The 25864-nt window shown below is 34.3% G+C and overlaps 1 protein-coding gene across 1 annotated transcript in view; it reads left to right on the top strand.

The window, feature by feature from the left end:
* NCAPG (non-SMC condensin I complex subunit G) overlaps nt 1-25624 on the top strand; it is a 33575-nt gene extending 7951 nt beyond the window's left edge. The window contains exons 8-21 of the mRNA XM_069493849.1: nt 4688-4828; nt 5674-5797; nt 6972-7061; nt 7375-7554; nt 9867-9977; nt 12400-12519; nt 16521-16745; nt 19229-19410; nt 19698-19872; nt 21847-22008; nt 22262-22400; nt 22787-22873; nt 24448-24517; nt 25492-25624. Coding sequence (XP_069349950.1) covers nt 4688-4828; nt 5674-5797; nt 6972-7061; nt 7375-7554; nt 9867-9977; nt 12400-12519; nt 16521-16745; nt 19229-19410; nt 19698-19872; nt 21847-22008; nt 22262-22400; nt 22787-22873; nt 24448-24517; nt 25492-25624 — 1939 coding nt within the window. The remainder of the gene's footprint in view (nt 1-4687; nt 4829-5673; nt 5798-6971; nt 7062-7374; nt 7555-9866; nt 9978-12399; nt 12520-16520; nt 16746-19228; nt 19411-19697; nt 19873-21846; nt 22009-22261; nt 22401-22786; nt 22874-24447; nt 24518-25491) is intronic.
* The last annotated feature ends 240 nt before the right edge of the window (nt 25625-25864 follow it).

The following is a 25864-nucleotide window of genomic DNA, read 5'->3' as shown; positions in this document are numbered from 1 at the left end:
GATGTGTTAAACTTCCCTGTACATTTGGGACTTTGTAGGGTTAATTCCCAGAATTGGAATTGCTGGGCCAAAGGATATATGTATTTTGATATTAATGTGTAGATTTTTAACTTTATGCTTTTGAAGCATTTTTTTAAAAAGCTTCTATATAATATGAATTATGCGCCCGGATTCTCTTTGTTTGAAATACAGTTTTCTGCTATAATGGTCCCACATATAAGTTAGGGAGGAAAGCTATGAATACCTTTGAATTTCCCATGCAAAATTCCGAATCTAGGATAAATACCCCAAATGTGAGCCAATATGGAAACCATAGCTTCAGCCCATATTAACATCATGAAGAGCATGTGTGAATCTAACAAGTATTTTAATGGCAATTATTTCAGGCTGTTTACTTAGTTCATTACAGTGCTGTTTGGGCCATGTTGAAATGTTTCTAAAAGGTAGGAATTTGAGGCAAAGTTTAATATTATGTATTAATATAAAAGAGGCTTTTAGAAGATAGTAAAAATATAAGAAAATGTGAGGCAATGTTAATATTTAAATGGCACAAAGCGGGAGAGGCTGTCCTCAAGGAGTGCTTCAGAAATCGATTAATTGACATATGAAGAGCTTGATTCCTCTCTAAGAGATCAGGGATTCTTAACATTTTTTTTGTCATACTTAGTCTATGAGCTTTGAAATAAGTAATTTTAACCTAATTAACTTGTTCACTTATAAAGAGGAAAATTTCATTTTATTCTATTTTCATTTATTTATTTATTTTTTAAGAGGAGGAGTCCTGCTCTGTCACCCAGGCTGGAGTGCAGTGGTGCGATCGTAACTCATTGCAACCTTAAACTCTTGGGCTCAGGTGATCCTCCTGCCTTAGCTTCCTGAATAGCTAGGACTTACAGGCACACACCACCTCACTGAGCTAATTATTTTTTTGTTAGAGATGGGGTCTTGCTATGTTGTCCAGGCTGGTCTGGAGCTGTTAGCCTTAAGTGATCCTCTCACCTTTTTTTTTTTTTTTTTTTTTTTTTTAAGACAGAGTCTCACTCTGTTGCCCGGGCTAGAGTGCCGTGGTGTCACCCTAGCTCACAGTAACCTCAAACTCCTGAGCTCAAGCAATCCACTGCCTCAGCCTCCCCAGTAGCTGGGACTACAGGCATACGCCACCATGCCCGGCTAATTTTTTATATATATATTTTTAGTTGTCCAGATAATTTCTTTCTATTTTTTTTTTTTTAGTAGAGACGGGGTCACGCTCTTGCTCAGGCTGGTCTCGAACTCCTGAGCTCAAGCGATCCGCCCGCCTCGGCCTTCCAGAGTGCTAGGATTATAGGCGTGAGCCACTGTGCCTGGCCGATGCTCTCACCTTGACCTCCCAAAGTACTGAGATTACAGACGTGAGCCACCATACCCAGCAGGGAAATTTTAAAAATCTTACTTTAATGGATGTTGAAAGATTACTTAAGAAAAGAATGATTTTTTGGGGGGATGGGGGAGTAGCATCATTTGTTAGGATTAGTTTACTTGGGTACAGAAATAAAATTAAACTGAAAAATTGTTTCCTGATAATCCAAGAAATACATTTTCAGGCATTTTGTATATTTCGGGCAGGAGATTTAGTGACTATTCTGATATGAAACAATTTCTTGTTAACTGAGATGTTCTCTTAGAGAGATCAGGGATATTAAATCAGGTTTATCAAATTAGAGTAAGTAAAAGGGACACCAATAAAATATTTAGAAAGCTGTCTTAAATATAAATTTTTAGAGCATTAAAAAAAGACTTTCTTGAGTGGTCTCTTAATTATAAATATTAGGTTATTAACTATGAAATATCCGATTTCCTTCAGTATTGAATTTGACAGCTGATGTCTCTGACATTTCACTTTAACAATTCTTGTTTTATTTTTATTGTGAAGGTACATCCTCAGTCTTTCAAATACATGGTTTGGCTTATGATTATCTTTTAAATGTTTTCTTAGAGCAGTTTTTGTGAAACCATGGATAACTCAAAAATTTTTGTTATTTTCGAATATAAGTTCTGTTGTGGATGCAGTGCAGACAGCTCGAAATATCAATGAAGTGTTTGGGAAGGATGTGGCTAAGGAACACACAGTATGTGGATGGTTTGAGAAGTTCCATTCTAGTGATTTTAATGTTGGAAATGAGCCACATGGTTGACCTGAGACCAAGGTGGATAATGATGAGCTGAAAGCTGTAGTGGAAATGAATCCATCTCAACCTATGCGTGAATTAACAACAAGTTTTGACGTTACCATTCCAACAATATTGGACCATTTGAAACAAATGGGCAAGGTAAAGAAGCTGGATAGATGGGTTCCACGTGAATTAAGTGAGCATCAGAAGAGAAATTGTCTTGAAGCTTGCCTTTCTTTGCGGTCACAACATAAAGGCAAACCATTTCTACACTGTATTGTTACATGTGGTGAAAAATGGATTCTTTTTGACAATCCCAAGTGTTTGGCGCAACAATTGGATAAAGAAGTACTGAAACACAGTTCAAAACTGAATGTTCTTCAGAAAAAGCTAATGGTGTCTGTTTGGTGGTCCGGAGCTTGTATTATCCACAACAGCCTCAAGAAACCTGGTCAGTCGATTACAGCAGATGTCTACTGCAACCAATTGGACTAAATGATAAGGATGCTTGTAATTAAGCAGCTGAGATTGGTCAATAGAGACAGGCCAATCCTCTTGCAAGACAATGCTCAACCTCATGTTGCACAAACAATGCTGCTCAAACTACAGAAGCTGGGCTTGGAAACTCTGTCATCCAGCATATTCACCAGACCTTGCATCAACTGACCACCACTTCTTCCAGGCTTTGAACCACCTGCAAGAGAAAATATTCAATTCTCAACTAGCTGTAGAAAACACATTTCTCGATTTGATGGCCACCTACTCTCTAGGTTTCTTTGCTGCTGGCAAAAACAAGTTACTGTTAAGATGGAAAAACTGTGTCCATAGTTTAGACAGATACTTTCATTAATTGTACTGCTTCTTGTTTGAAATATAATAAACACTTTTGATTCGAAATTGGACATTTCATCTTTAATGATCTACTATCTTTAAAAATGTTTAAGAAAAGATTTCATGGTAATTAAAATTGGGTCAATTTTAAGTTGTATTTATGCAATCGAGGATTTTTAACCTATTTGAATTTACTTAAAAAATACCCTCCGTCATGATGCTATGCATTGTACTAAAGTTGTGGTGGAGACATAGGGAAGGATTCAAAGATGAGTAAAATTGAAGGACTTTTTTGTAGCCCGTCAGAAAACAGTAACTCTGTGGATCTATTAATTTTGATAATTACCACTCATGTAGTTTTCCCATAGTTTCCAGCTGAAACCCAAAGGGTGGTCTTGAAAGTCCTAATCTCATGGCCAGAGGTTCATGAGCTTATTTATTTATTTATTTAATTTAATTTTATTTCAGGATATTATGAGGATACAAACATTTTGGTTACATTTTATGTCTTTGCCTCACCCAAGCGAGGTATAGAGGTATGCGCTTCCCCTCTACAATGCTCACTGTGTCCATTAGTTGTGAATATACCCCCCACCCCAAATCCCCTAATCCCTGGAGAAGATTAGTACCGTGTGAGCACCATAGTGTTGATCAGTTAGTGCCAATTTGACAGAGAGTACGTGTGGAGGCTATTCCTCCGATCTGGTTCATGTGCTTTTATTTCGTCTTGGTTATCACTTTATAATAGACAAAAGTATTCTTACTTATCATACATTATACTGCAGTTTCTATAACTTGATTTTTGTTTGCATTTTTAAATGACATTTTTTACCAAAATTGTTTTTCATATTACTTCCAACCTAAAGGCAACTAGCTTAAACTTTTAATTCTGCTTTTAAGTAGCTTTTTTATGTTCCACACAAAAAAAGGAAACCTTTGTGGTAGGCTATTGAATATACAACTCAATTGGTGAGAGTTGGTATAGGGCTTTAGTTTTGGGTAATGTTGCCTGTGGTAAGAATAAAAGGTGATGCTTGTTTAGTAGACTCTACACTATTAGTAGGACCCCTAAGATAGGGTAGTAAAAATTTCTGAAATTGTCCATATTTTTCTGATTTTTTTTTAGAAAGAGATCATTGCATTCATGAATTACTTGTGTAATTGCTATTATTATTCTATTATTTTAAACAAAAGAATGATATCTAATTAGACATGAGGGAAGACTAGATCTTCATGACTAATTGGATTTTGGGGCAAGGGTTTTGGAATTTTAAAACTGCTACTGGACTTAACAATGGGGCTGTGTCATAAGTTAAAAGCGTTTAATTCCCAGATAAACCTCAGGTAAAATTGAAAAATCATTAAGTTAGCCATCATAAGTTGGGAACTGTCTGTAATTGGGAGAATACTAGTGACAATGAAATAATTAGCAATCAACTTGAGAGACATAAATATGTACCTTTTGAAAATTTCCCATGGAAAATCTGAATCATTAATGAAAATAAAATTTCTCAAATTCTTTTGATTTCTCAAGTTCACAACAATAGCATAGAATTATAGCCCAAATTAGTATTTCGTGGTGTAAACATCTGTGTATTTCTACTAATAGGAACTGAAAAATGACCCTTTTCTAACTTAATGGTGGGAATCAGCTCGTATCTGATGTTTCTTAACAGGTTCTACTTTATTAATTCTGCTTATTTTAGTTATATCCAGAGTATTCCAGTTATTAATGAGGAACAGAGAAGTGATTTTTACTGTATTGGAAATTTGATGACAAAAGAGTTCATAGGTCAACAACTGATTCTAATTATCAAGTCCTTGGATACCAATGAAGAAGGAGGAAGGTATGTCTAAATGTTAACACTTGTTCTAATTTGCACTTCTAGGCCTGGCGCAATGGCTCACGCCTGTTGTAATGCTAGTATCCTGGGAGGCTGAGGCAGAAGAATCACTTGAGGTCAGGAGTTTGAGACTAGCCTGAGCAAGAGCAAGACCCTGTCTCTACTAAAAATAGAAAAAAATTAGCTGGGCATGGTGGCGCATGCCTGTAGTCCCAGCTACTGGGGAGGCTGAGGCAGGAGGATCACTTGAGCCCAGGAGTTTGAGGTTGCAGTGAGCTCTGATGACCCCACTGCACTCTAGCCTGGGTGACAGAGAGAGACCCTGTCTCAAAACAAAAACAAAATTTGCTCTTCTAATTTCCTATATTGAAATATAGTCTTGTTACAATATGATTATATATTTACCCTAGCTTTCTAAAGTACTATAAAAACTTTTCCTTTTACTCTATATATTTATTTATATGTATATGTATAATATACATGTTTCCAGTTTAATTTCTTCAGAATAAATCAATAAAATTGCATTTTTTTTGCTAAAAAAATTTGTATTGTTTATATTAGAGAGGGCTAGTAGCATTATCTAAAGTGTTTGATTCAGTTGTATTTTTGTCATTTTTATCATGTTGATTTACTAAATTTTAGGGTGGTTTATGAAAGTTGTTTTTTTTCACAATGTACAATTTTGACCTGAAGTCTTTATATATGGTTTTTTTTGTACCTATGGTGATAAACATAAATTAAAGAACTGAGACAAATGTAATTTAGTCTGCAGTGTAGATAAAATGTTAGAGATAAAATGTGTTCTGTCATAATGATATTTAAATTAAAATGGTTCTTTTTGACTGCAGAAAAAAACTGCTGGCTATTTTACAGGAGATTCTTACTCTACCCAGAACCCCAGTATCCTTGGTTTCTTTTCTTGTTGAGAGATTACTCCACATCATTATAGATGATAATAAGAGAATACAGATTGTAAGTAATTTTCCTCATTGTTGATAAAGATAAGAGGTTTGGTCAATGACATTGAAGATTGTTTTATTTTTTCTTTATAACTTTGTTGCATCTTTGTTTTTAGTTTTGTCTCTTTCTAACAAGTTTTTAAATTTCTTAAAACCAAATTTCTATCTCACACAATATTTTTAAAATATTGTGTTCTTCCTCTTAGTGTACCTATTATTTATTGAATCAAAGTCAAATGGAGCAAGTTTGGTGGGAGGTGACAAGTGGGATGAGGTTTTTCCCGTGAGATACTGGGCACTAGAGTATTTGAGCACTTGCTCAAGTCATGCATACCTGGATTTAAATCCTCTCTGACACTTTCTGGCTTTGTGACTTTGGGCAATTTATTTAGCCTTTTTACTTGTCTGCAAAATAAGAATAGTAATGAAACCCACCTTTCAGTTTTTAATAAGATAATGTTCATAAATTGATAAATACAGAAATAAATGTTATCTATTATATTATTTCCAAAAAGGTTATTTTTTTCCTGGGGTAGCCAAAAAAGACAGATCTGTATCATTCTTTTCATAAAAATCATATAATTTGAGCTGCAGATTGAATCAGAGGTCATCTCTTCTCCTTATACGTGCATATACATATATCCCTTGTACGACATTCTTTGTTACTGGTTGTTCAGCATCTGCTTAAGTACTTTTATTTGGGAGGCAGTCTTTTCCTGATCAATCAACTCCAATGTCCAAGTGGTTCCGAAAGGAAAAGTCCGTCCTTGTGCTGTCATTATGTATGCACGTGTACCCAAAGTAAGAATAAAAGGATATTGAATTTTTCTATACTTAACTCCCACAGAGCTACAGAAGGGAGGAGTTAAGGATTTTAGTCAGAGAATTTTAGTTTATGGCATCTCTTCTGTTTTCTTTTTTTTAAAACATTATGGGGAATGATTTATTTTCCACATCTTGTGCCTATTTACCTTCCTTTCAAACAGTTTCACAGTTTGTAGTCAGATGTATTATTTGGTCTTTTTTTCCTAAAATTTTCTAGCAAACAGCATGTGTACTATTTTTACCTGTATATTTTTTTCTATTTTTCAATAATAACTTGGAGTTTTATATAGCATTTTGGCATTATTTATTGATAGAATAGATATATAAAAGCATGTACTCTGAATTATAACTTTACTGTTCAGGTTACAGAAATAATCTCAGAGATTCGGGCACCCATTGTTACTGTTGGTGTTAATGCTGATCCAGCTGATGTAAGAAAGAATGAACTCAGGGTAAGTCTCTTCTAAATTTAAAGAAATGTTTACATGTAGTGGAGTTGTACAAGTCTATTATTTCATCTTGCTGTACAGTTTTGAAATTGTTCTCCCAAAGTCAAATTATTGTTTAATTGTTCAACTATGAGAGTATCTAAAGTGTTATCAGACCATGTGAGTCTGAAAGATTTACAAATCTGTTTTTGGAAAATTATATGCCTGATTGCTTAAATTCTGGGTCATTGATATTAAATAATACTCTTGAGTTTGCTACAGATTTTTATATTAATAGTTTTTGTTTAGTGTTGAAACAATTTATATCTTTCCTTAGATGGCTGAAATAAAAGTTAAACTTATTGAAGCAAAAGAAGCTTTGGAAAATTGCATTACTGTACAGGATTTTAATCGGGCATCAGAATTAAAAGAAGAAATAAAAGCATTAGAAGATGCCAAAGTAAACCTATTGAAAGAGACAGAACAACTTGAAATTAAAGAAGTCCACATAGAAAAGGTATAAATAACTTTATTCATACTAAATCTCAGCTGATATTAATCATCTCAACTAAACATTATTTTCTTTAACTCATAAAACTACCAGAATATATTCGCTTTGGAGGGATTTATAAAGGCAACATGAATTAAAATGACAAAAAAACCTTTTTCCCTCCTGTTCCTGTTCTATTTTTGGACTTTGAAAGGCCTTAATTAACTTTAATTATTTTAGCTAGGACTTTATTTGCTCCCTGGTCATGGTAATCTCTAGAAACTGAAGTCTTTTCCTTGCCAGGGAAACTAACTTCCAGTGGTTTACTTGTGCGTTTTGTTTTTGGTGTCTTGAATGGTTTGAAAAAGGAAAGTGCATTCATTTTTCCCTTATTTGTGGAAGACCCATGGCCTTTCTACTGCTAGGAAAAGAATTTCTGTGGTAACTATAACATCATGTGTGCATTTTAAAGCTTAATTATTATGTTTTTAGAAAAAGCTAAGGAGCTTTGTTATTTTTAATGAAATACTAAACCTGCATGTAGTAACATTTAAAGCTTTTCAGCAGTCTTTTTTTTAAACTTAGTTGTTTGATACATTAGTCTCTCAAATGGATTATTTCTTATGAGGAAATTTTTCATTAATGGTATTGATACCATTCTATCATATCACATAAATGATAGATATGTTAAAATGAGATAGGATGGTATCAATTAATATGTTTGATATTAACTTAAATTCAGTCTTTTAGGATCTTGCCTTTTTCAGTGAACATCATTTATTATTGTACTTTTGGTCTGGGAAGTGCTGATTAGAGTATTCTCATAGAGAATACTGAATGGGAGAGTTTACTATATAGGAGAGTTTCATGAATTATGTTATGTTCTTGGGCTCTCTAGCCATAGATATCCCTACTCTAATACCCCACCTTCCCAATGAGTGTGCCTGAACTTTATTTTCATAGCTAGTACCTTATTTCTTTTATTTGACAATATCTGTGCATTATTATATACGATTAAGTTTAGGAACCAAATTTTAAGCAAAAACTGAAAATATAAACCTGAAAAATGACAAACTGCAGGTCCAAATTAGGAAAATTAGAAAATTAGCAAAGGTGGTCTCTTACGATTAGTATCATCTCTTTAACTTGACTGACCATTTATGTGTTTGTCATTTTGCGGGCTATAAATCTATTATAGTACAATTATAGCACAGCATAATAGATGCTATGGTCAGGGAAGTATAAAGGTTTTATGGGGCGATATCTAACCCAGGTAGAATATTGTTGGCTTCCCCAGAGGAAGAAATGTTTTAATCTGAGATTTGAATAAAAATAACAACATAATCTAACAGTTACAGGATGCTATTCCTGTGGTAATTCACAAATGTGAATTCATTTGATTCTCACTATAACACTATGAGATTGGTACTATTACTATTTTCATTTTATAAAGGGCACATGACTTGCCCAAAGTCACACAGATAGTAAATGGTAGAGGCAGGATTCAAACCCAAGCAGTGGCTCTAGATTTGTGAATGCACTCTGTGCTATCTCTCCTTGATGAATTATTAAGGGAATGTTGTAAACAGATGTAATGACATGTGTGATGGCCCAGAAGTTGAAGCATGCTTGTTGTGTTTTAAAACTTCAGGTCCATGTGACTAGAGAATTGAAGGGAAGAGGTAAGAGATAAATTTGGGGAAAAATTAAGAGCTAGGTCATGTAAGGCCTGGTGTAAGCAATATTACAGATTTTGTATCTTACTTAAGGATCATGGTGAACCACAAGTATTTTAAGTGCTAGGATGAGTCTTATGGCTTATTCAGGAAATGGATTGGAGAGTAGTAAAAGCTTAGAAAAGCATAATAGTTGGGAGACTGTTACAGCAGCCTGAATAAGATACTGACAGTGGATATGGAAAGTAGTGATGAATTTGAGAGATATTTAGGAATTAGTAACAGGGTGAAGAGGGAGTCAAGAATGTATCCCAGGTCTTTTAGTTGGGACAACTCGGTAGATGGTGATGATATGAAAATAGAAAGCACAGAAAGAAAAGAGATTTGGGTAATGAGTTAGCTCCCTTTTGGACATGTTGAGTTTGAGGAGCCTGTGGAATATCCAAAAGGAAATGTCTTGTAGCAGTTGTATATATGAACCTGAAACTTAAGAATAGCTGGGCTAACTCATAGATGATAAATAAAGTTAAATGACTTAAGATCACCCAGGGAGTGTGTATAGAGTAATAATATGCCCTAGACAGAGCCCCTGAGAAAGCAAACATTTAAGGGATGGGCAGAAGATATTCTTACTAATGCTGAATATTTCATCTTTCATTTTAGAATGATGCTGAAACACTGCAAAAGTGTCTTATTTTGTGCTATGAACTGTTGAAGCAGATGTCAATTTCAACAGGTATAGGTGCAACCATGAATGGGATCATTGAATCTTTGGTATGTTGGCCTCTGAGGCTTCATTTTAGCCCGCTTCTCTCTTGTTTTATAAGTGGTGTGTTCCTTAGGGTTCAAAAGAATGAAAAGATTACTATTTTAAATACATGATAAATGTAAATGGCAAAGAAAAATATATATAAGTGGCTGCTTCACATTGTGAGGATTAAATAACTTATGTAAAGTTCCTGGTACATAAGTTATCTTTTGAAAAGTTTGAAAAAATTACTTTATGCATATAGAAGATATGAATATCTTCATTCTTTGAATGGTAAGAGGAGATACTGAAGCACATGAGGAGTATTTAAGTACTAGAATCTTACTATATAGGAAGACTGAGAAGGTTAAATTGTGAGCCCTGAAAAGAATTTGTTATTATATTAATAATTAACCTTTAGGTATTCTTCCATCCAAGTACTAACCAGGCCCGACCCTGCTTAGCTTCCGAGATCTGACGAGATCAGGCGTGTTCAGGGTGGTATGTCCGTAGACAGGTATTCTCCATTGTATTGACCATAGGGACACAAGTACTGTAAAACTCTAGAACATCACTTTCTGAAAAGAAGATAATGCAATCATATGTAACTTTAGTAGCCACATTTAAAGTAAACAAGTGAAATTAATTTTAATATATTAAAATATTTTATACATCCAACTGTTTTATCATTTGTATTGTAACTAAAATGTTTTATTATTTATTCAATATTAAAACTATTAAGATATTATATTCTGGTTTTTATAGTAAGCTTTACAGCATATCTTACTGGACTAGTCACTTTTCAGGTATTCAGTAGCCAAATGTGGCTAGTTAGTGGCTGCAGTATCAGACAGTACAGAGTTTTATTTTGTTCTGTTTTGGTGCTGCCACTTATCCAAAGCAAATTCTATATGTGCCCAAGCTCTTACAGGATTCTCCCAAAATTATATTTGCTGCGATTAGTGAGAAATAGCTAATGAATATTATCTGAAGTCTAATTCCTTGGCTTGTCATGAGTTTCTAAATGTAAAGAAAATGTAAATGAAAAAGAAAATCAGTTTGTAACAGTCTAGAGCTTCTGATTAAAAACTGGGTTCTGCTCAGTCATTAGAATTTAGTTTTGTTTTAGAGAAGCAGGTAACTTAGTGAAAAGTGATGCTTTTTAAGTTCTACTTGGGTACTTTATGAGGACAGTACTATTATAAGAGAATGGTGAATTATGGTATAATTAACTACACAATTGAAGTAAATATGAAGACTGTGTATATATGTGGGAAAGGATATATAATGTTAAGCGAAGAAAGGATGGAAAACTGAATGGTCATAATGATTTTAAATGTATAAAAATCTATGGCTAAAGATTGAAAGACTAATAGAGGAATGTAAACAAATAAGGTATTTGTATAAAAGAATTATATTTTTATGAAGATGCTGTATTTTAAATAGAAATCATAAATTATTCATTGAGCAAATACTGTATGTCTGTTACATATTAAATGCTGGTAATAAAGTATACATGGTATACAAAACAGACATAGACTACCTTTGTTGATCTTCTGATCAAGTGAGGGGAACATCAAATAAGTGAAAGCTTATGCTATTGATGCTTGCTATGAAGAAGAGCTATATAGTCGTGAACTTAATAATAACAGGATTTGACCTATTCATGGAAGGTGGCTCTAGTCTGATCTTTGAGTAGACATTAATTATATGAAAAAGGGAGGGAAGAATGTTCAGTACAGTAGCTACCAGCCACATGAGGCTGTTAAAAACTAGTCCAAATTGAGATGTGCTGTAAGGGTAAAAACACATTGGGTTTTGAAGACTTAGTACAAACAACAAAATGTAAGTTATCTCAATCGTTTTTTATATTGACTACATATTGCACTGATAATATTTTGGTTATACTGGGTTAAATAAAATATTAAAATTAATTTCACTTGTTTCTTTTTACTTTAATGTTACTAGAAAATTGAAAATGGTATAAGTGATTGCCATATGCGGCTTCCATTATATTTCTGTCAGACAGCATTAATAAGTGGCATCAAGATCAGACTGGTTGAACAAACTAAGAACAAGAGTTAACATGATATAAGATGAGACTGGAAGACAACACAATGGGGAATAGTATATGTCATGTTAAGGAGTTTTATCTTGTTCCGTGAGCGTTGGGAAGCCATTGAATTAGTTTTATCAGGTAGAGGGGAGGTGTCTCATGATCAGACTATATTTCTGGAAGGTCACTCTGGCTATATTTTTCTGCTTAAGCAAGGTAATATTGCCTTTGTTTTTTTAACTGGAAAGTGACTTCTTTGAGTTAATAGACAATATGGAAATGAAGTAGATCCACAGAATCATACAGAAATTACCATTTTGAACATGATTTTAGTATACTATTATAAATTTCTTGCCCTGGTCAAAATTATTTTAATTTCTAATTCATTTTAGATTCTTCCTGGAATAATAAGTGTTCATCCTGTAGTGAGAAATCTGGCTGTTTTATGCTTGGGATGCTGTGGACTACAGAATCAGGATTTTGCAAGTAAACACTTTGTATTACTATTACAGGTAGGATTTACTTTGTGATAAAATCTCAGTTGTGTTTCCTGAAATATTTCATGGTGATAATGCTAACACTCTGAATTTATTCTGGGGCTTACTGATAATTATGAATAATCTTTAGGGACTCAGTAATTTTAATCTTTTGATTTCTTATTAAAACATCTTCAGAGAAAAAAGATGAAATGTCAATTACTTAAGATATTCTTTTAATTAATCATATAGAAAATATTTTTTGAGTGTACATAATGTGCCAGCACTGTTCTAGGCTTAGGAAAAATAAGGGAGGAAGGGTAGTGAATAAAACAAGGTAAAAGTTGTCCTAATGGAAGTTACATTCTAGAAGAGGGAAACACACAGTAAAAAAATAAATGTGTAATATGTCAGATGAAGAAAAATAAAACAGAGACGAGGAAGGAGGAGAATGAGCTGTTTGGGTGAGAAAGCCCTCACTAATATGTTGACATTTGGGCCAATATCAGAGGGAAGTAGAAGAGTGAACTATGTAGATATTTGGGTTTCCAGGGAGAAGGGAGGGCAGAAGAGGAGGCCATGGGGTAAGACTTTTCTTGCCATGGTCAAAGAGCAGGAAGACATATGACCAGAAAAGATTGAGCAAAGGGAAGAATTAATGGGAAATAGGATTTGCAGGCAGCAGAATGTCAGTGTCTTCTAGGAACTTATAAAGATGTCAGCGTTCACTGTGAATGAGATAGAAGGGAATTTGTGGGCCTCGAGTAGAGGATTATTATGATCTAATTGGGCATAGTATTGGTGTAGACCAGGAAGCGGTTGGCAAACCTCTGTAAAGGGGCAGAAAGTAAATATTTTAGACTTTGCAGGCCATATGGTCTGTCTCAACTACTCAACTTTGGTGTTGTAGTGTGAAAACAGCTGTAGATAATACATAAATGAATAAGTGTGGCTGTTGTCCAATAAAAACTTTATTTATGGACACTGAAATTTGTATTTCATATGATATTGTAATGAAATTTTTTTTAACCATTTGAAAATGTAAAATTATTCCTAACTAGACTGGATTGGCCTGTGGAACATACTTAACGGATCCCTAGTAGTAGGTACAGGTACATGTATGGAAGCTGGCATACTGAATAAGGCTGGTATTCAATAATCTAGGAGAGAGATGGTGAAGGCTTAGACAAGGGTTGTGGTAACTGGGGACATGAGAAGAGTAATATAGGTTTGAAAATTAAAGTCTGTAGTATTTGCTGATAAATCTGATGTGGCATGTGAGAGAAAGAGGTTGAAGGTAACTAAGGATTTGGGCCAGAATAACTGGAGGGATGAAAATGCCCATTCCTATGGAGGGGGTTTTGTGGCAGGCAGGATGAAATAAGGAGTTCAGTTTTGGGTGTGATAAATTTGAAGTTTGAGATAGAGGTGGATATGCTGAATAGGCATCCGTGTGTGAGTTTGGAGTATAGGGGAGAGGTATAGGCTGGCAAGATGAATCTGGAAGTCTTTATTCTATTGATAATATCTGATAGTATCTAATGCTTAGAGATTAGGTGTTACCTGAGGAATGAGTTTAGACTGAGAAGAGATCTCATCTTTGTAGGACCCTAAAGCTCAGGAAACAGGGCTGTTTTAAATGTAGGGGAGATGAAGAGGAACCAGTAGAGGCTAGGGTGAAGTAGACAGGAGGAGGAAGAATGAGGTCCTGGAAGGCAAGTGAAGACAATATTTTAAAGAGGAGAGAATGATCCAACTGTCCAGTGCTGCTGACATGTTGATGAGGATTCATACATTTCTGACAAGGGAAGTGTTTGGTGACTTTCGTGAGAGTAGTTTAAGTTGAGGACAAAACTTGTAGAGGGCTGAAGAGACAATTATGGGAAAGGGGTTAGAGACAGCCAGTATAGATTACTCTCTCAAGGATTTTTTTTCTTCTCCCTGTCAGGAGTAATAAATAAAGTAAGGTGGTAGCAAGAGAAGGATATGGGGTAAAAAGAGGAGCCTTTCTGTTTTTAATTAAGATAGAGGAAATTACAGCATATTTAAATGCTACGGAGAATAATATAGTTGAAACGAAAAAAATTGATAACATGAGAGAGAGAGTAACTGCTGAAATGATATTCTAGAGTAGGGAAGAGGGGATGGAATCAAGTGTACTAGTCGAATGCATTTGATTTGTAAACTTTTTGATTTTGGACATCTGTCTTTAACATTTCCCCTAGCTTAACTTGAAAAATATACCTCCTTCACCTCCCCCATGTTAAAAAAAAAAAAAAAATTCATGTAGCCTCTGGCATTACCAAATGTAATGGGATAAAAACCCTGCAAGGAACTTTGGTGCAAATTGCTTGTCAGCAGGTTAAGTTAAAGTGGCAGAGAACTTTGTGTGCTCAACTTGGAAAATAATGTTACAACATGGATCATCATTTTCATGAAAAGATTTATTTTAAATTATTGTATCTTAATTTTTTATTTTTTAACTAAATTTTTTCATTTAAAACATTTTTATTTGTTTTATTTATTTATGTTTTTTAGGCAGAGTCTCACTATGTTGCCCAGGCTGGTCTTAAACTCCTGGGCTTAAACAATCCTCCTACCTTGGCCCCCTGAAGTGCTGGGATTCCAGGTGTGAGCCAGTGTGCCTGGCTGAAAAGATTATTTTATTTATTTTTTTGAGACAGTCTCTCTCTGTCGCCCCAGCTAGTGCAGTGCAGTGGCCTCATTGTAGCTCACTGCAACCTCATACTCCTGGATTCAAGTGATTCTCCTGCCTCAGCCTCCCAAGCAGCTGAGACTATAGGTATGCGCCACCACACCCAGCTGATTTTTTCTGTTTTGTAGAGATGGAATCTTGCTCAGGCTGGTCTCAAACTCCTGACCTCAAGTGATCCTCCCACCTTGGCCTCCCAGAGTGCTAGGATTACAGGTGTGAGCCATTGCACCTAGCCAGATACGTTCTTGAAATCCTATAAAATTTTGAAAATTTGAGCCATTTTTCTCACTTCACTAATTTGACCAACTTGCAGGTGATTTTTATTCATACTTAAGGCCAGGTTATATGGCTAAGTTGTTTATCAATGACCTAAGTTTAATTGCATTAAAGAATATAGTAAATTGTTCATAGTAGAAATGTTGAGCTCAGTATTTTTTTTAACGGCTTTGAAATATGGTGTGCATTTTTTTTTTATTTATTTTTTTATTTTATTTTTATTTTATTTTATTTTTTTTTATTTCATCTTATTGTTATGGGGGATACAGAATTGCAGGTTACATACGTTGCCCATGTACCGCCTTTCCCCCCAAGTCAGAGCTCCAGGCGTGTCCGTTCCCCAGGTAGTGCGCGTTGCACCCATCAGGTAGGTATATGTCCCTCCCCCCCCACCCCCCCCTTCCCGAGTAAGCACCTTCAAGTGTTATGGTGTGCATTTTTAAGCTCAGGATAGACTCATACAAACTGCTGGGTTTTATGGTTTACTTCCGTCTGTAAAGGAGTCCACCTGAAAACTGAATTCACTTAATGACTTCTGATTTTATTGAGCTAATAAGGGAAAATTTATCTTTAATGAATCTTGATAACCTAGAAGAATACTGATGTGTTCCAGTGAATGTTTTTTATTGGTTAGAATGCAATGTTTTTCTCTTGATAGATGGGCCAAAACAATTTCAATATACTGGAATAGTTTTTCTGGATCTTAAAAAAATAATGAATTCATAGATGAAAGTATAGTTCATTCTTTTTTAAATAAAAGGAACAAATAATATAATTCATCTTGACTGTAATTCCAGGAATTTTTTTGACTGTGAAGATTAATTTTTTTCTTAAAGAATATAGCTCTAAATGCTATAATACAAGTAAGTAAAAATAGCACCTTTTAAAAATTGAAATTTAAATTATATTTCTGAAAAGTAATGCTTCCTGTAGACTTGACACTATCATTGAAATTTGACTAAGAAAAATGTATTATGCAGGGTAAATAGAATTAAAACAATATATACTGAATTTACTTTTTTTGGTGGGGGATATCTCAATTTAGGTTTTGCAAATTGATGATGTCACAATAAAACTAAGTGCTTTAAAGGCAATCTTTGACCAACTGATGATGTTTGGGATCGAACCATTTAAAACTAAAAAAATCAAAGACCTTCAACATGAAGGTACAGAAATAAACAGCGATGATGAACAAGAGTCAAGAGAAGTTGAAGAGACTGCTACAGCAAAGAATGTTCTGAAACTCCTTTCTGATTTCTTAGATAGTGAGGTAAGAAGTAATCCAGCCCTGTGATTATGAAATGTCATTTTCAGCATGTATTTGTTTATGCTGTTTATATTTTATTTTTTACTAAAGTTTAAGCTTGGACCAAAATTTTTTATTTTGCTTTTTGAGTATCTTAATTAAATCCCAACTTTCACTTCAAACATACCTAATTTCTCACTATCAAATTGTGTGTGCAAAGAAGTAAAGTATAAACAAAAATTAAATGACTTAAAGGGGTTATTAATTTTTCATTTTTTACCCTTTACTTGTGATTTAGGGACTTTAAGGTTTTTCCCCAAGAGTTTTAAGAAATAGTTTAGATGATTTTACATTGGGTGAGTAGAAGATGTAACATAGGTTATGAGATTGGATCTCTCTCTTTTTTTTTTTTTTTTTTTTTTTTGAGACAGAGTCTTGCTTTGTTGCCCAGGCTAGAGTGAGTGCCGTGGCGTCAGCCTAGCTCACAGCAACCTCAAACTCCTGGGCTTAAGCGATCCTCCTGCCTCAGCCTCCCGAGTAGCTGGGACTACAGGCGTGTGCCACCATGCCCGGCTAATTTTTTCTATATATATTTTAGTTGTCTAGATAATTTCTTTCTATTTTTAGTAGAGATGGGGTCTCGCTCTTGCTCAGGCTGGTCTCGAACTCCTGACCTTGAGCGATCCACCCGCCTCGGCCTCCCAGAGTGCTAGGATTACAGGCGTGAGCCACTGCGCCCGGCCTGGATCTCTCTTCTTAAGGTACTCTTGAACTACCATTTTTATAGCAAATATAAGCATTTAACTGATTTAAACATTTTTATACAGATTGTATTCTTTTCCACTGAGGTGAAAGTGGTAAAGCAAAACTAACAATTTTAAAGTGAACAATTCATTGGCATTTAGTGCATTCACAGTGTAGTGAACTACCATCTCTAATTTAAAAAACATTTTCATCATCCCAAAAGGAAACTGTACCCATTAAGCAATTGTTCCCCATTCCCCCTCTGCCAGCCCCTAACAACAACCAATCTGCACTCTGTCTCTATGGATTTAACTGTTCTGGATATTTCATTTAAATGGAATTGTACAATATGTGATTTTTTTTGTGTCTGGCTTCTTTCATTTGGGATAACGTTTTTGAGGTTCATCCACATTGTAGCTTGTATCATCAGAACTTCATTCCTTTTTATGGCTGAATATTCTCTTTTATGTATATACCACAATTTGTTTATCCATTCATCCACTAGACATTTGGGCTGTTCTCTCTTTTGGCTATTATGAATAGTGCTGCTATGAACATGCATGTATATGCGTTTGAGTATCTGTTTTCAATTCTTTTGGGTATGTACCTAGGAGTCAAATTGCTGAGTCATTTAGAAATTCTTTAACTTTTTGAGTGAACCTGCCAAACTTGTTCAGAGTGGCTGAACCATTTTACATTCCCACCTTCAATGTACAAAGTTTCTAATTTCTCCACATCCTTGTCAATATTTATTTTTTAAAATTTATATTAATAGCTATCTTAGTATATGTGAATTGTGGTACCTGATTGTGGTTTTGATTTGCATTTCGCTAATGACTAACGATGTTGGATATCTTTTCATCTTCTTGGTCATTTGTATATCTTGTTTGGAGATGGCCCTTGGTCATGTTTAAATTGGATTGGTTGTCTTCATGGAGTTCTTTATATAGTCTGGGTAGTAGATCTTTATCGGATATATAATTTGCAAATATTCTATATCATAGGCTATCTTTTCCCTTTCTTGATAATGTCCTTAGATATATACATATTTTTAATTTTGAGGAAGACTATTTTCCTTTTGTTGCTTGTGATTTTGGTGTCATGTAAGAATCCATTACCAAGCCCAAGTTATGAAGATTTATCCCTTTATTTTCTTCTGTGAGTTTTATAGTTTTAGCTTCTATAGTTAGGCTGTTGATGCATTTTTAGTTAATACTGTATATGATGTAAGGTAAGGGTCCAAATTCATTCTTTTGCCTGTGTGCATCCAGTTGTCTTTTCTTTTTTCTTTGTTTGTTTTGGTTACTCTTTCTAGGAATGCCTTTTTCTACTTGTACACCTTCTGTTCACATTCTACCCATTATTCAGACACATTGCCTCTCCTGCCTCTGGAGCTCTTGTTTATAGGCACCTTCTTCTGGTGACAGGGATGGTTGCTGAGGGTTCTATGTCTTAGAAATGCTAAGCATTTAAATACATATTTTATTTTCCCAACATTTATGAAAGGCTTTTTTTAGTTCTTCTAAAGAATTTTAAGGGAATCAAAATTTTCATGGCTAAAGATTTGTCTAAAATTATTAAATGTGTCTAAAATTGTTAGTCCAGCCATGAAGAAACGAAATCTTTTTATGTGCCTTTAACAAATTCATAGTAACATTTTTGGATTAGTTCATACAAAAATATTGTAGGACTGGCTACATTGTGAGGCTTATATAAAAAGGAAATACAAATAAATTCCTTCTAATGAATGTCGTTTTTATTAGGTATCTGAACTTAGGACAGGAGCTGCAGAAGGACTAGCCAAGCTAATGTTCTCTGGGCTTTTGGTCAGCAGCAGGATTCTTTCTCGTCTTATTTTGTTATGGTACAATCCTGTGACTGAAGAGGATGTTCGACTTCGACATTGCCTGGGCGTGTTCTTCCCCATGTTTGCCTATGCAAGCAGGTACTGAGTCATACTGATAAATCAAAATCTGATTTGAAGTCAAATTCATATCCCCCATGAGATATATCTATAATGACATTTTGTTGTTACTCTTTCTTTCTTCAGTGGATAAATAATGAAATGAGAAGAACTTACGTAGATTTTTATCTACCTAAGTTACTTGGCTCTTTCCTAGATGAAAATGTATTTTATCTTGTTGGTTGAATTTTATACATAAGTTTTTAGAATCATGCCTTTTCTGTCATCAAATAATGTTTTGCCAACATACTTTCAAATTTTTTCAATAGGACTAATCAGGAATGCTTTGAAGAGGCCTTTCTTCCAACTGTGCAAACACTGGCCAATGCCCCTGCATCTTCTCCTTTAGCTGAAATAGATATTACAAATGTTGCTGAGTTACTTGTAGATTTGACAAGACCAAGTACATTAAATCCTCAGGCCAAGAATTCCCAAGATTATCAGGTGGGTGAATGTGTTGGCCTATGCATGTAGATTACTGTTGTTTTGGTAAAGTAATTTCTTTCAAAGATTCTTTGAAATAGCGAGGAGCTGCATTTTTGGTCTTGAGACTTCTGTCTTAAGCATATAACACAAAGTACAAAAAGTGAAGGAAATCTTTTGGGAAATGTGGAGAACTCATATGAAAATTGAAGTAATGAATGCTAACATTTTTATTAATAAGTTACCAAAAATGCATCACCTTCACTATCCCCCTCCCAACCTAGTACTGGCTGTTAACCTCTCAGAAGCAATGATCTATGTTATCCAGGACTTGTTGAATCTTCAAATATTGGCTTACCTGCTATACTGCTGATACAAGGAAGGAGAATTCAAAAACTAGAACTCGCCTGAAGCTTATTCCGATTTTGTACTTTAAAGAAGATAAGTCAGTTGCAAACTGACCCAGAAATTGAACTTACACTGGGTGTTTTAATCTTTTAATGGCATTTGGTCAAACTTGTCACCGCTTTTGAAATTTAATGTATTAATGATTTCAGACGCTGATTAAGATGATAGTATTGCCATTTTTTTAAATATCTATTCAATATTTAGTGACTGCATACTCTGTTCAAGTCACAATGTTACATGCTATTGGAAAGATAAAATTACATAGAATATTAGGCAAAATATGATAAGAGTCAGTGATATTGCTACTAAGTGCTTTAGGACAGTGGTCCCCAGCCCCGGTCCTGTTAGGGATTGGGCTGCTCCGCTGCACCCATCCCTGGAAAAATTGCTTTCCATGAAACCAGTCCCTGGTGCCAAAAAGGGTGGGGCTGCTGCTTTAGGACTTTATAGAGAAGGACAAGATTCATGTGGTAGGAACTCATTGAGTAAAAAATTCAATTAGGCCTTGTTGGGATTTGGGGATTGGTTTAGTTAGAGAAGAAAGATGTTTTAGTAAAGGTGATAAATGTGGATGATTACCCAAACCATGTTGGAACTGTAGAAAAATTATTCTGGTTTAGGATCCTGAATAGGACTATTAGGGCAGAACATTGTGAGTAGATTATAGATTGCATGAAAGGCCAAGGTAGGGAATTTGGGAATGAATAACTATTCAGGGCTTATGATGAAAGGGTTATGGTGAAAGGGTTAATGGGATGAAAGCTACTTATTAGGAAGATTAATTTGGTGGTCAGTATGGTTATATGAGGTAAATTGATGAGAGGAAAGGAAAGAATAAAGAAAGCAGTTAAAAAAGCATGTATAATTAGCTTATAGAAAAAGAACAGTAGAAAGAATAGAAATTGGCATAGTAAAAAAAAAAATATGAATAGAAGAATCTAAAGCTTGAGAGGCAAGGGAGATGGAGGAGTCCTAGAAAACTCTAGGGTCTTAAGTATGGGTAACAGAAGACTTCAGAGGAGCTATTGACATAGTTTGATTGGGGAGCACTCAGCATTTTGGAAGTGTGAGGGAAGTAGGTTGTGGCACAGGGCTAAGTTAAATTGCCCTGCAAGCAAAGGCTCTAGCTGATCCTAGTTCCAGACCTGGGATGTTCCTTTGAGTTGTCACAGGTCAGACAAGCTGGGCCATTGTACCTGTGCATCGGCCAGTCACTGGACGTGGACTAACCCTTGGGGGGAAGAGGTGCGACCTTGGGAAAAGCCTACTGTCCAGATCAGTTTTTTTTTTTTTAATTTTTTTCTCTCATTTTTTTGTCTGGATCAGTTCTGCAGTTGGTAACCTTTAACCTCCCAAACACGTAGCAATTGGAGTGTAAGTGCTTCATGCCCAAAGAGTGGTGGATCTGGGCCCTATGTCACAGCATCGACTACAAGAAGTCAAGAAAGTGGAGTTTATTTGGGGGCTGGACATTTTGCATTTGGGATTATGGCAAGATAATTAGTTGGAAATGTTTGTTAGATGTGTAGGATGGTATTATAATCATATCATTTTCAATTTACAAAAAATTTCCTCTTAATTTTCTAGGCCTTAACAGTACATGACAATTTGGCTATAAAAATATGCAATGAGATCTTAACAAGTCCATGTTCACCAGAAGTTCGGGTCTATACAAAAGTCTTGAGTTCTTTAGAACTCAGTAGCAATCTTGCAAAAGACCTCCTGGTTCTACTGAATGAGATTCTGGAGGTAAAGTAGTTTCTAATTACTTTGAATTAGTGTGTGTTTATATTTATCAATGTAGAATTTATGTAGTTGTATCAAATTATACATATGTTGGCATATTGTGACTTTTGGTCATTTGAAGTAAATATTTCCTTCGTAAATTTCGTATAATTTTTAGAGTGTTTTTAAACAACTTGATATGTATGGGTATATAACTTTTTTTAAAAGAAGATTACAAAATGCCATGTTTACAAAATGTTAATGTTTTCTTTTATAGCAAGTAAAAGATAGAATATGTCTGAGAGCTGTGGAGAAAATCAAGATTCAGTTAGAAAAAGGAAATAAAGAATTTGGTGACCAAATCTTAGTAGCACAGGATACTAACTCGACTACAACTATTTCTCAAAACAAAGATGGTAATGACATACTGACCTGAATATTTATAAGATTCTGTCTTTTTCGTCTTTTCTGAGATTTTTTTTTTCCTAACGAGTTTGGTTGGATTTCAGAAATGATTGAACATTTTTTCTAATTAATCCCCTTGGGAAAGAGTATTACTGATAAGTGTTTATTCTGCTTTTCAAGTTTTTTTGTATATGTTTCTCACTATATGACTCTTTTAAGTTTTGCTTGTTTTCTAGTATTCACAATTTTTGGAATAGTGATTTATGATAACCTTTCAATAGCTGCTTATGGGACTGTTTGTCATTTTAGTTTTATGAAAAGTAGACTTGAAAAGACCATTTAAAATGTTTTATGAGGCTAACTTTTATTCATATTGTTATATTATTTCCCTTAATAGAAGAGAATAAGGAAGTATACATGACTCCTCTCAGGGATGTAAAGGCAGCCCGACCGTCAAAATCCACTCAGCTGAGGATTAACAGAGGTAGTGTATGGATTGACTAGTTTTATAATGAGCAATTTTTAATTTTATCTTCCAATGAAAAATATTAAATACTTATTTTGCGGTTTCCCTGTCTTTGTTTTCTTCATGATAAAGGTTTTTAAATGTCTTAGGTATCCTTAACTTTCTTTTTAATTCTTTCAGTTGTTATCAATTTTTCCTTTGTGCCTAAAGATTATAAAATCAGTGTTGCCCAAAGTGCTTTTGATTGAAAGGTCATATTATAAAGACGAGTTGGGTTAAATTAAGATTTGATTAAATGATGGTTTTATATTATCAGTTATTTGTGTTCCATCATTGATATGACTAAGCATCATTTTCCTTTTATCCCCATAGTATTTTTCTGGGCTGTGTTTTCCTTCTCATCTTTTTCTTATTTTCCCAACTTAATTTATTTCCCAAGGGATATCCAACAATAGGGGATTTGTTGGAATAAAGTAAATACTGACTACTAGGGAATCACATGGAAAAAAATATGAAGTTCAAGATCTTTTTATTGTTTTATTATTTCCTTATTACAAAAGCAATGCATGCTTATTACAGAAGAATCAAAGTACATCCAAGCAAACTACTATAAAGAACACTAATAATCCCACCCATGAGCCAACCATGATTTTAACCTTTGAAAACTATTTTTTTATAATTTTTTTCTATGTAGATTTAATTTTTTTTCTAAAATGGAATCTGGCCTCAATATTTACCAATAAATTATTTAAATATCAATTGCTGGATATTGTTCCAAATTTGTCCCATATTGTTGGATGTTTTCTTGGGGATAAATGTATGAGTAAAAGCAAATAAGGGGTGGAAAAAAAACAAAAACAAGTCTAACATGAGTGAGTAGGATATATAATTTTCAAACAAATTGTCATATTGAACAATTTGGTTTTGATCAGATTGCTTTTAGTCAGATAATACACCGGAAGAACGCCATCCTTTTTTTTTAATAGTCGAAACTTCATGTATTCATGCTCTCATAAACGAGGAACATCACAAGCCAATTTTATCGTCCTTATCCTTGTAAATCTCTAACAGGTATAATTGATACAGCCCCCAAGGTTCTTTCTAGTTTTTACATTGAAGTATATTTTAGAACACATTTGAATTGGCCACGTACATGTTTAAATATTTTACAAGAAGCCGTTATAACCTTACTGATTAAAGTTCTATTTCTTTAGGATCTGTTTATGGACCTAACCTACCTTTCTATTCTAGCCTTAATTTTTGTTAGTTTCTCCACACACCTTGTGCTATAGCCATAATAAACATATTTTCTTAACATGTTTTTTGTATGCTTCTGTCCCCAAATACATTGAACTAATATTTGCTTTCTCCTAACTAGCTCAAAATTTCCCTATTTTCCCTCGCCCCCTTTTAAATGCTTATAAAATAAATTAATGTAAATTTGAATCTTGCTTGGGTTCCTTTTCTCTATGGTGTTACGGTGGCTGGGAACAAGGAGGAAATGTGTTAAAAACAAAGAATTTAGCTATCCCAGAAACTAGATTAAAAATAATAAGCAATTAATAAATTTTGATAATTATACTGTTTTAAAGGACAGAGAAAAGTGACAGCTTCAGCTAGGATAAACAGGAAACGTCAGCCTGCTGAGACTGACTCTGAAAGGTATGTTATGCTTGTCTAGAATATATAAAGTGGCCTGTCCTCATTTTTTATGTCTGAAAGTAGAAAAAATTAATTTTCTTGTGAATGAGAAAAACTCAGTATATAACAAGATAGTGAAAACTGTAAATAGCTATGTCTTGGATGTGTAGTCTAAAATTACATTATCAAGAGCATTTGACTTATGGCTTGTTTGCATTTGCCTGTTAGTTGGCATGGTGGTGTAGTACTGTCTTTAATATGTTGTCTCAGTTTATATTATCACTTCTAATTATATGACTTTGCATGTATGAGACCTTTAATCTTGAATTAGCAAACTCAATGATTTAGACATTTGGGTTCTCTACATTTACAATGAAAGAATAATTCCACCTTTAATTTGGATTTATTGTGTTGGTAGAGTGTTTATTTTTGGTTTCTGTCAGTTAAGCCCTTGTTAGAGCTGAAAGTTTGTAGCTGTCTTGCATTCATCCATTCATTGCTAAAATTGTATTGTGTGTATTTTCAGTACATATCATTAGATTGTCTTGATTAAAGTATCTTTTTTTTGAGGAAACTTTTTGTCAACTGTGTTTGAGGAATTTATTGCCTAAACCAAGGGAACTTAACTTTGTTTTTCACTTCCTGAGTTCCAAAGAAACCTCTTTTGGATAGTTATGGTCCCTGTTTAATTACAAGTTTCATTTTAAAAGTTTGGTGTGGTTTTTTTTTTTTTTTCTTTCTTTCCTGTATAACATCAGGTTCCATATAGTATATAAAAACATTAGCTAGGTTTTCAGTGATTGACTTTGCTGGATAGCCAGCCAGTGCTTTTTGGTTATTGTTTGAAAGTTTAGTTTTAAGCTTAGTTAATGGAATCAGGGTATCAATTACACACTGATAATCAGAATGTGAGACTGAAACAAAAAAGTTTTATTTATAAACAAACTGGTTTTAAAGCTTGTATCTAAATTGGTGTGTTTTCAACATCTATTTAGTGATCATGAAGTTCCTGAACCAGAATCAGAAATGAGAATGAGATTACCAAGACGAGCCAAAACAGCAGCACTAGAAAAAAGTAAACTTAACCTTGCACAATTTCTCAATGAAGATATAAATGAGGAGCGATAATGGAGATGGAATCCTTTAAAATTATGTTCATTTCTTTGCTTTAATAAAATTATCCTTGTGTCAAAATCAGAAAAAGCCTGATGTTTTTCTGCTCTGTGAATCCATAATATTTTGACTTGGGCTAAAGCATTAGGATAGCATCTGTCATTGTGGTCCAAAGACCATCTGCATCAGTGACACAGATTTGTTTTATTAGAATCTAAGGTGCGTCTGGGAATCTGTTTTTTAAATAGGCTCCCC

This window comes from Eulemur rufifrons, chromosome 19 (genome assembly GCF_041146395.1).
Source record: "Eulemur rufifrons isolate Redbay chromosome 19, OSU_ERuf_1, whole genome shotgun sequence".
Classification (NCBI taxonomy): Eukaryota; Metazoa; Chordata; class Mammalia; order Primates; family Lemuridae; genus Eulemur; species Eulemur rufifrons.
The sequence above is the reverse complement of the archived record's forward strand: the minus strand, read 5'-3'. Positions and strand labels throughout refer to the sequence as shown.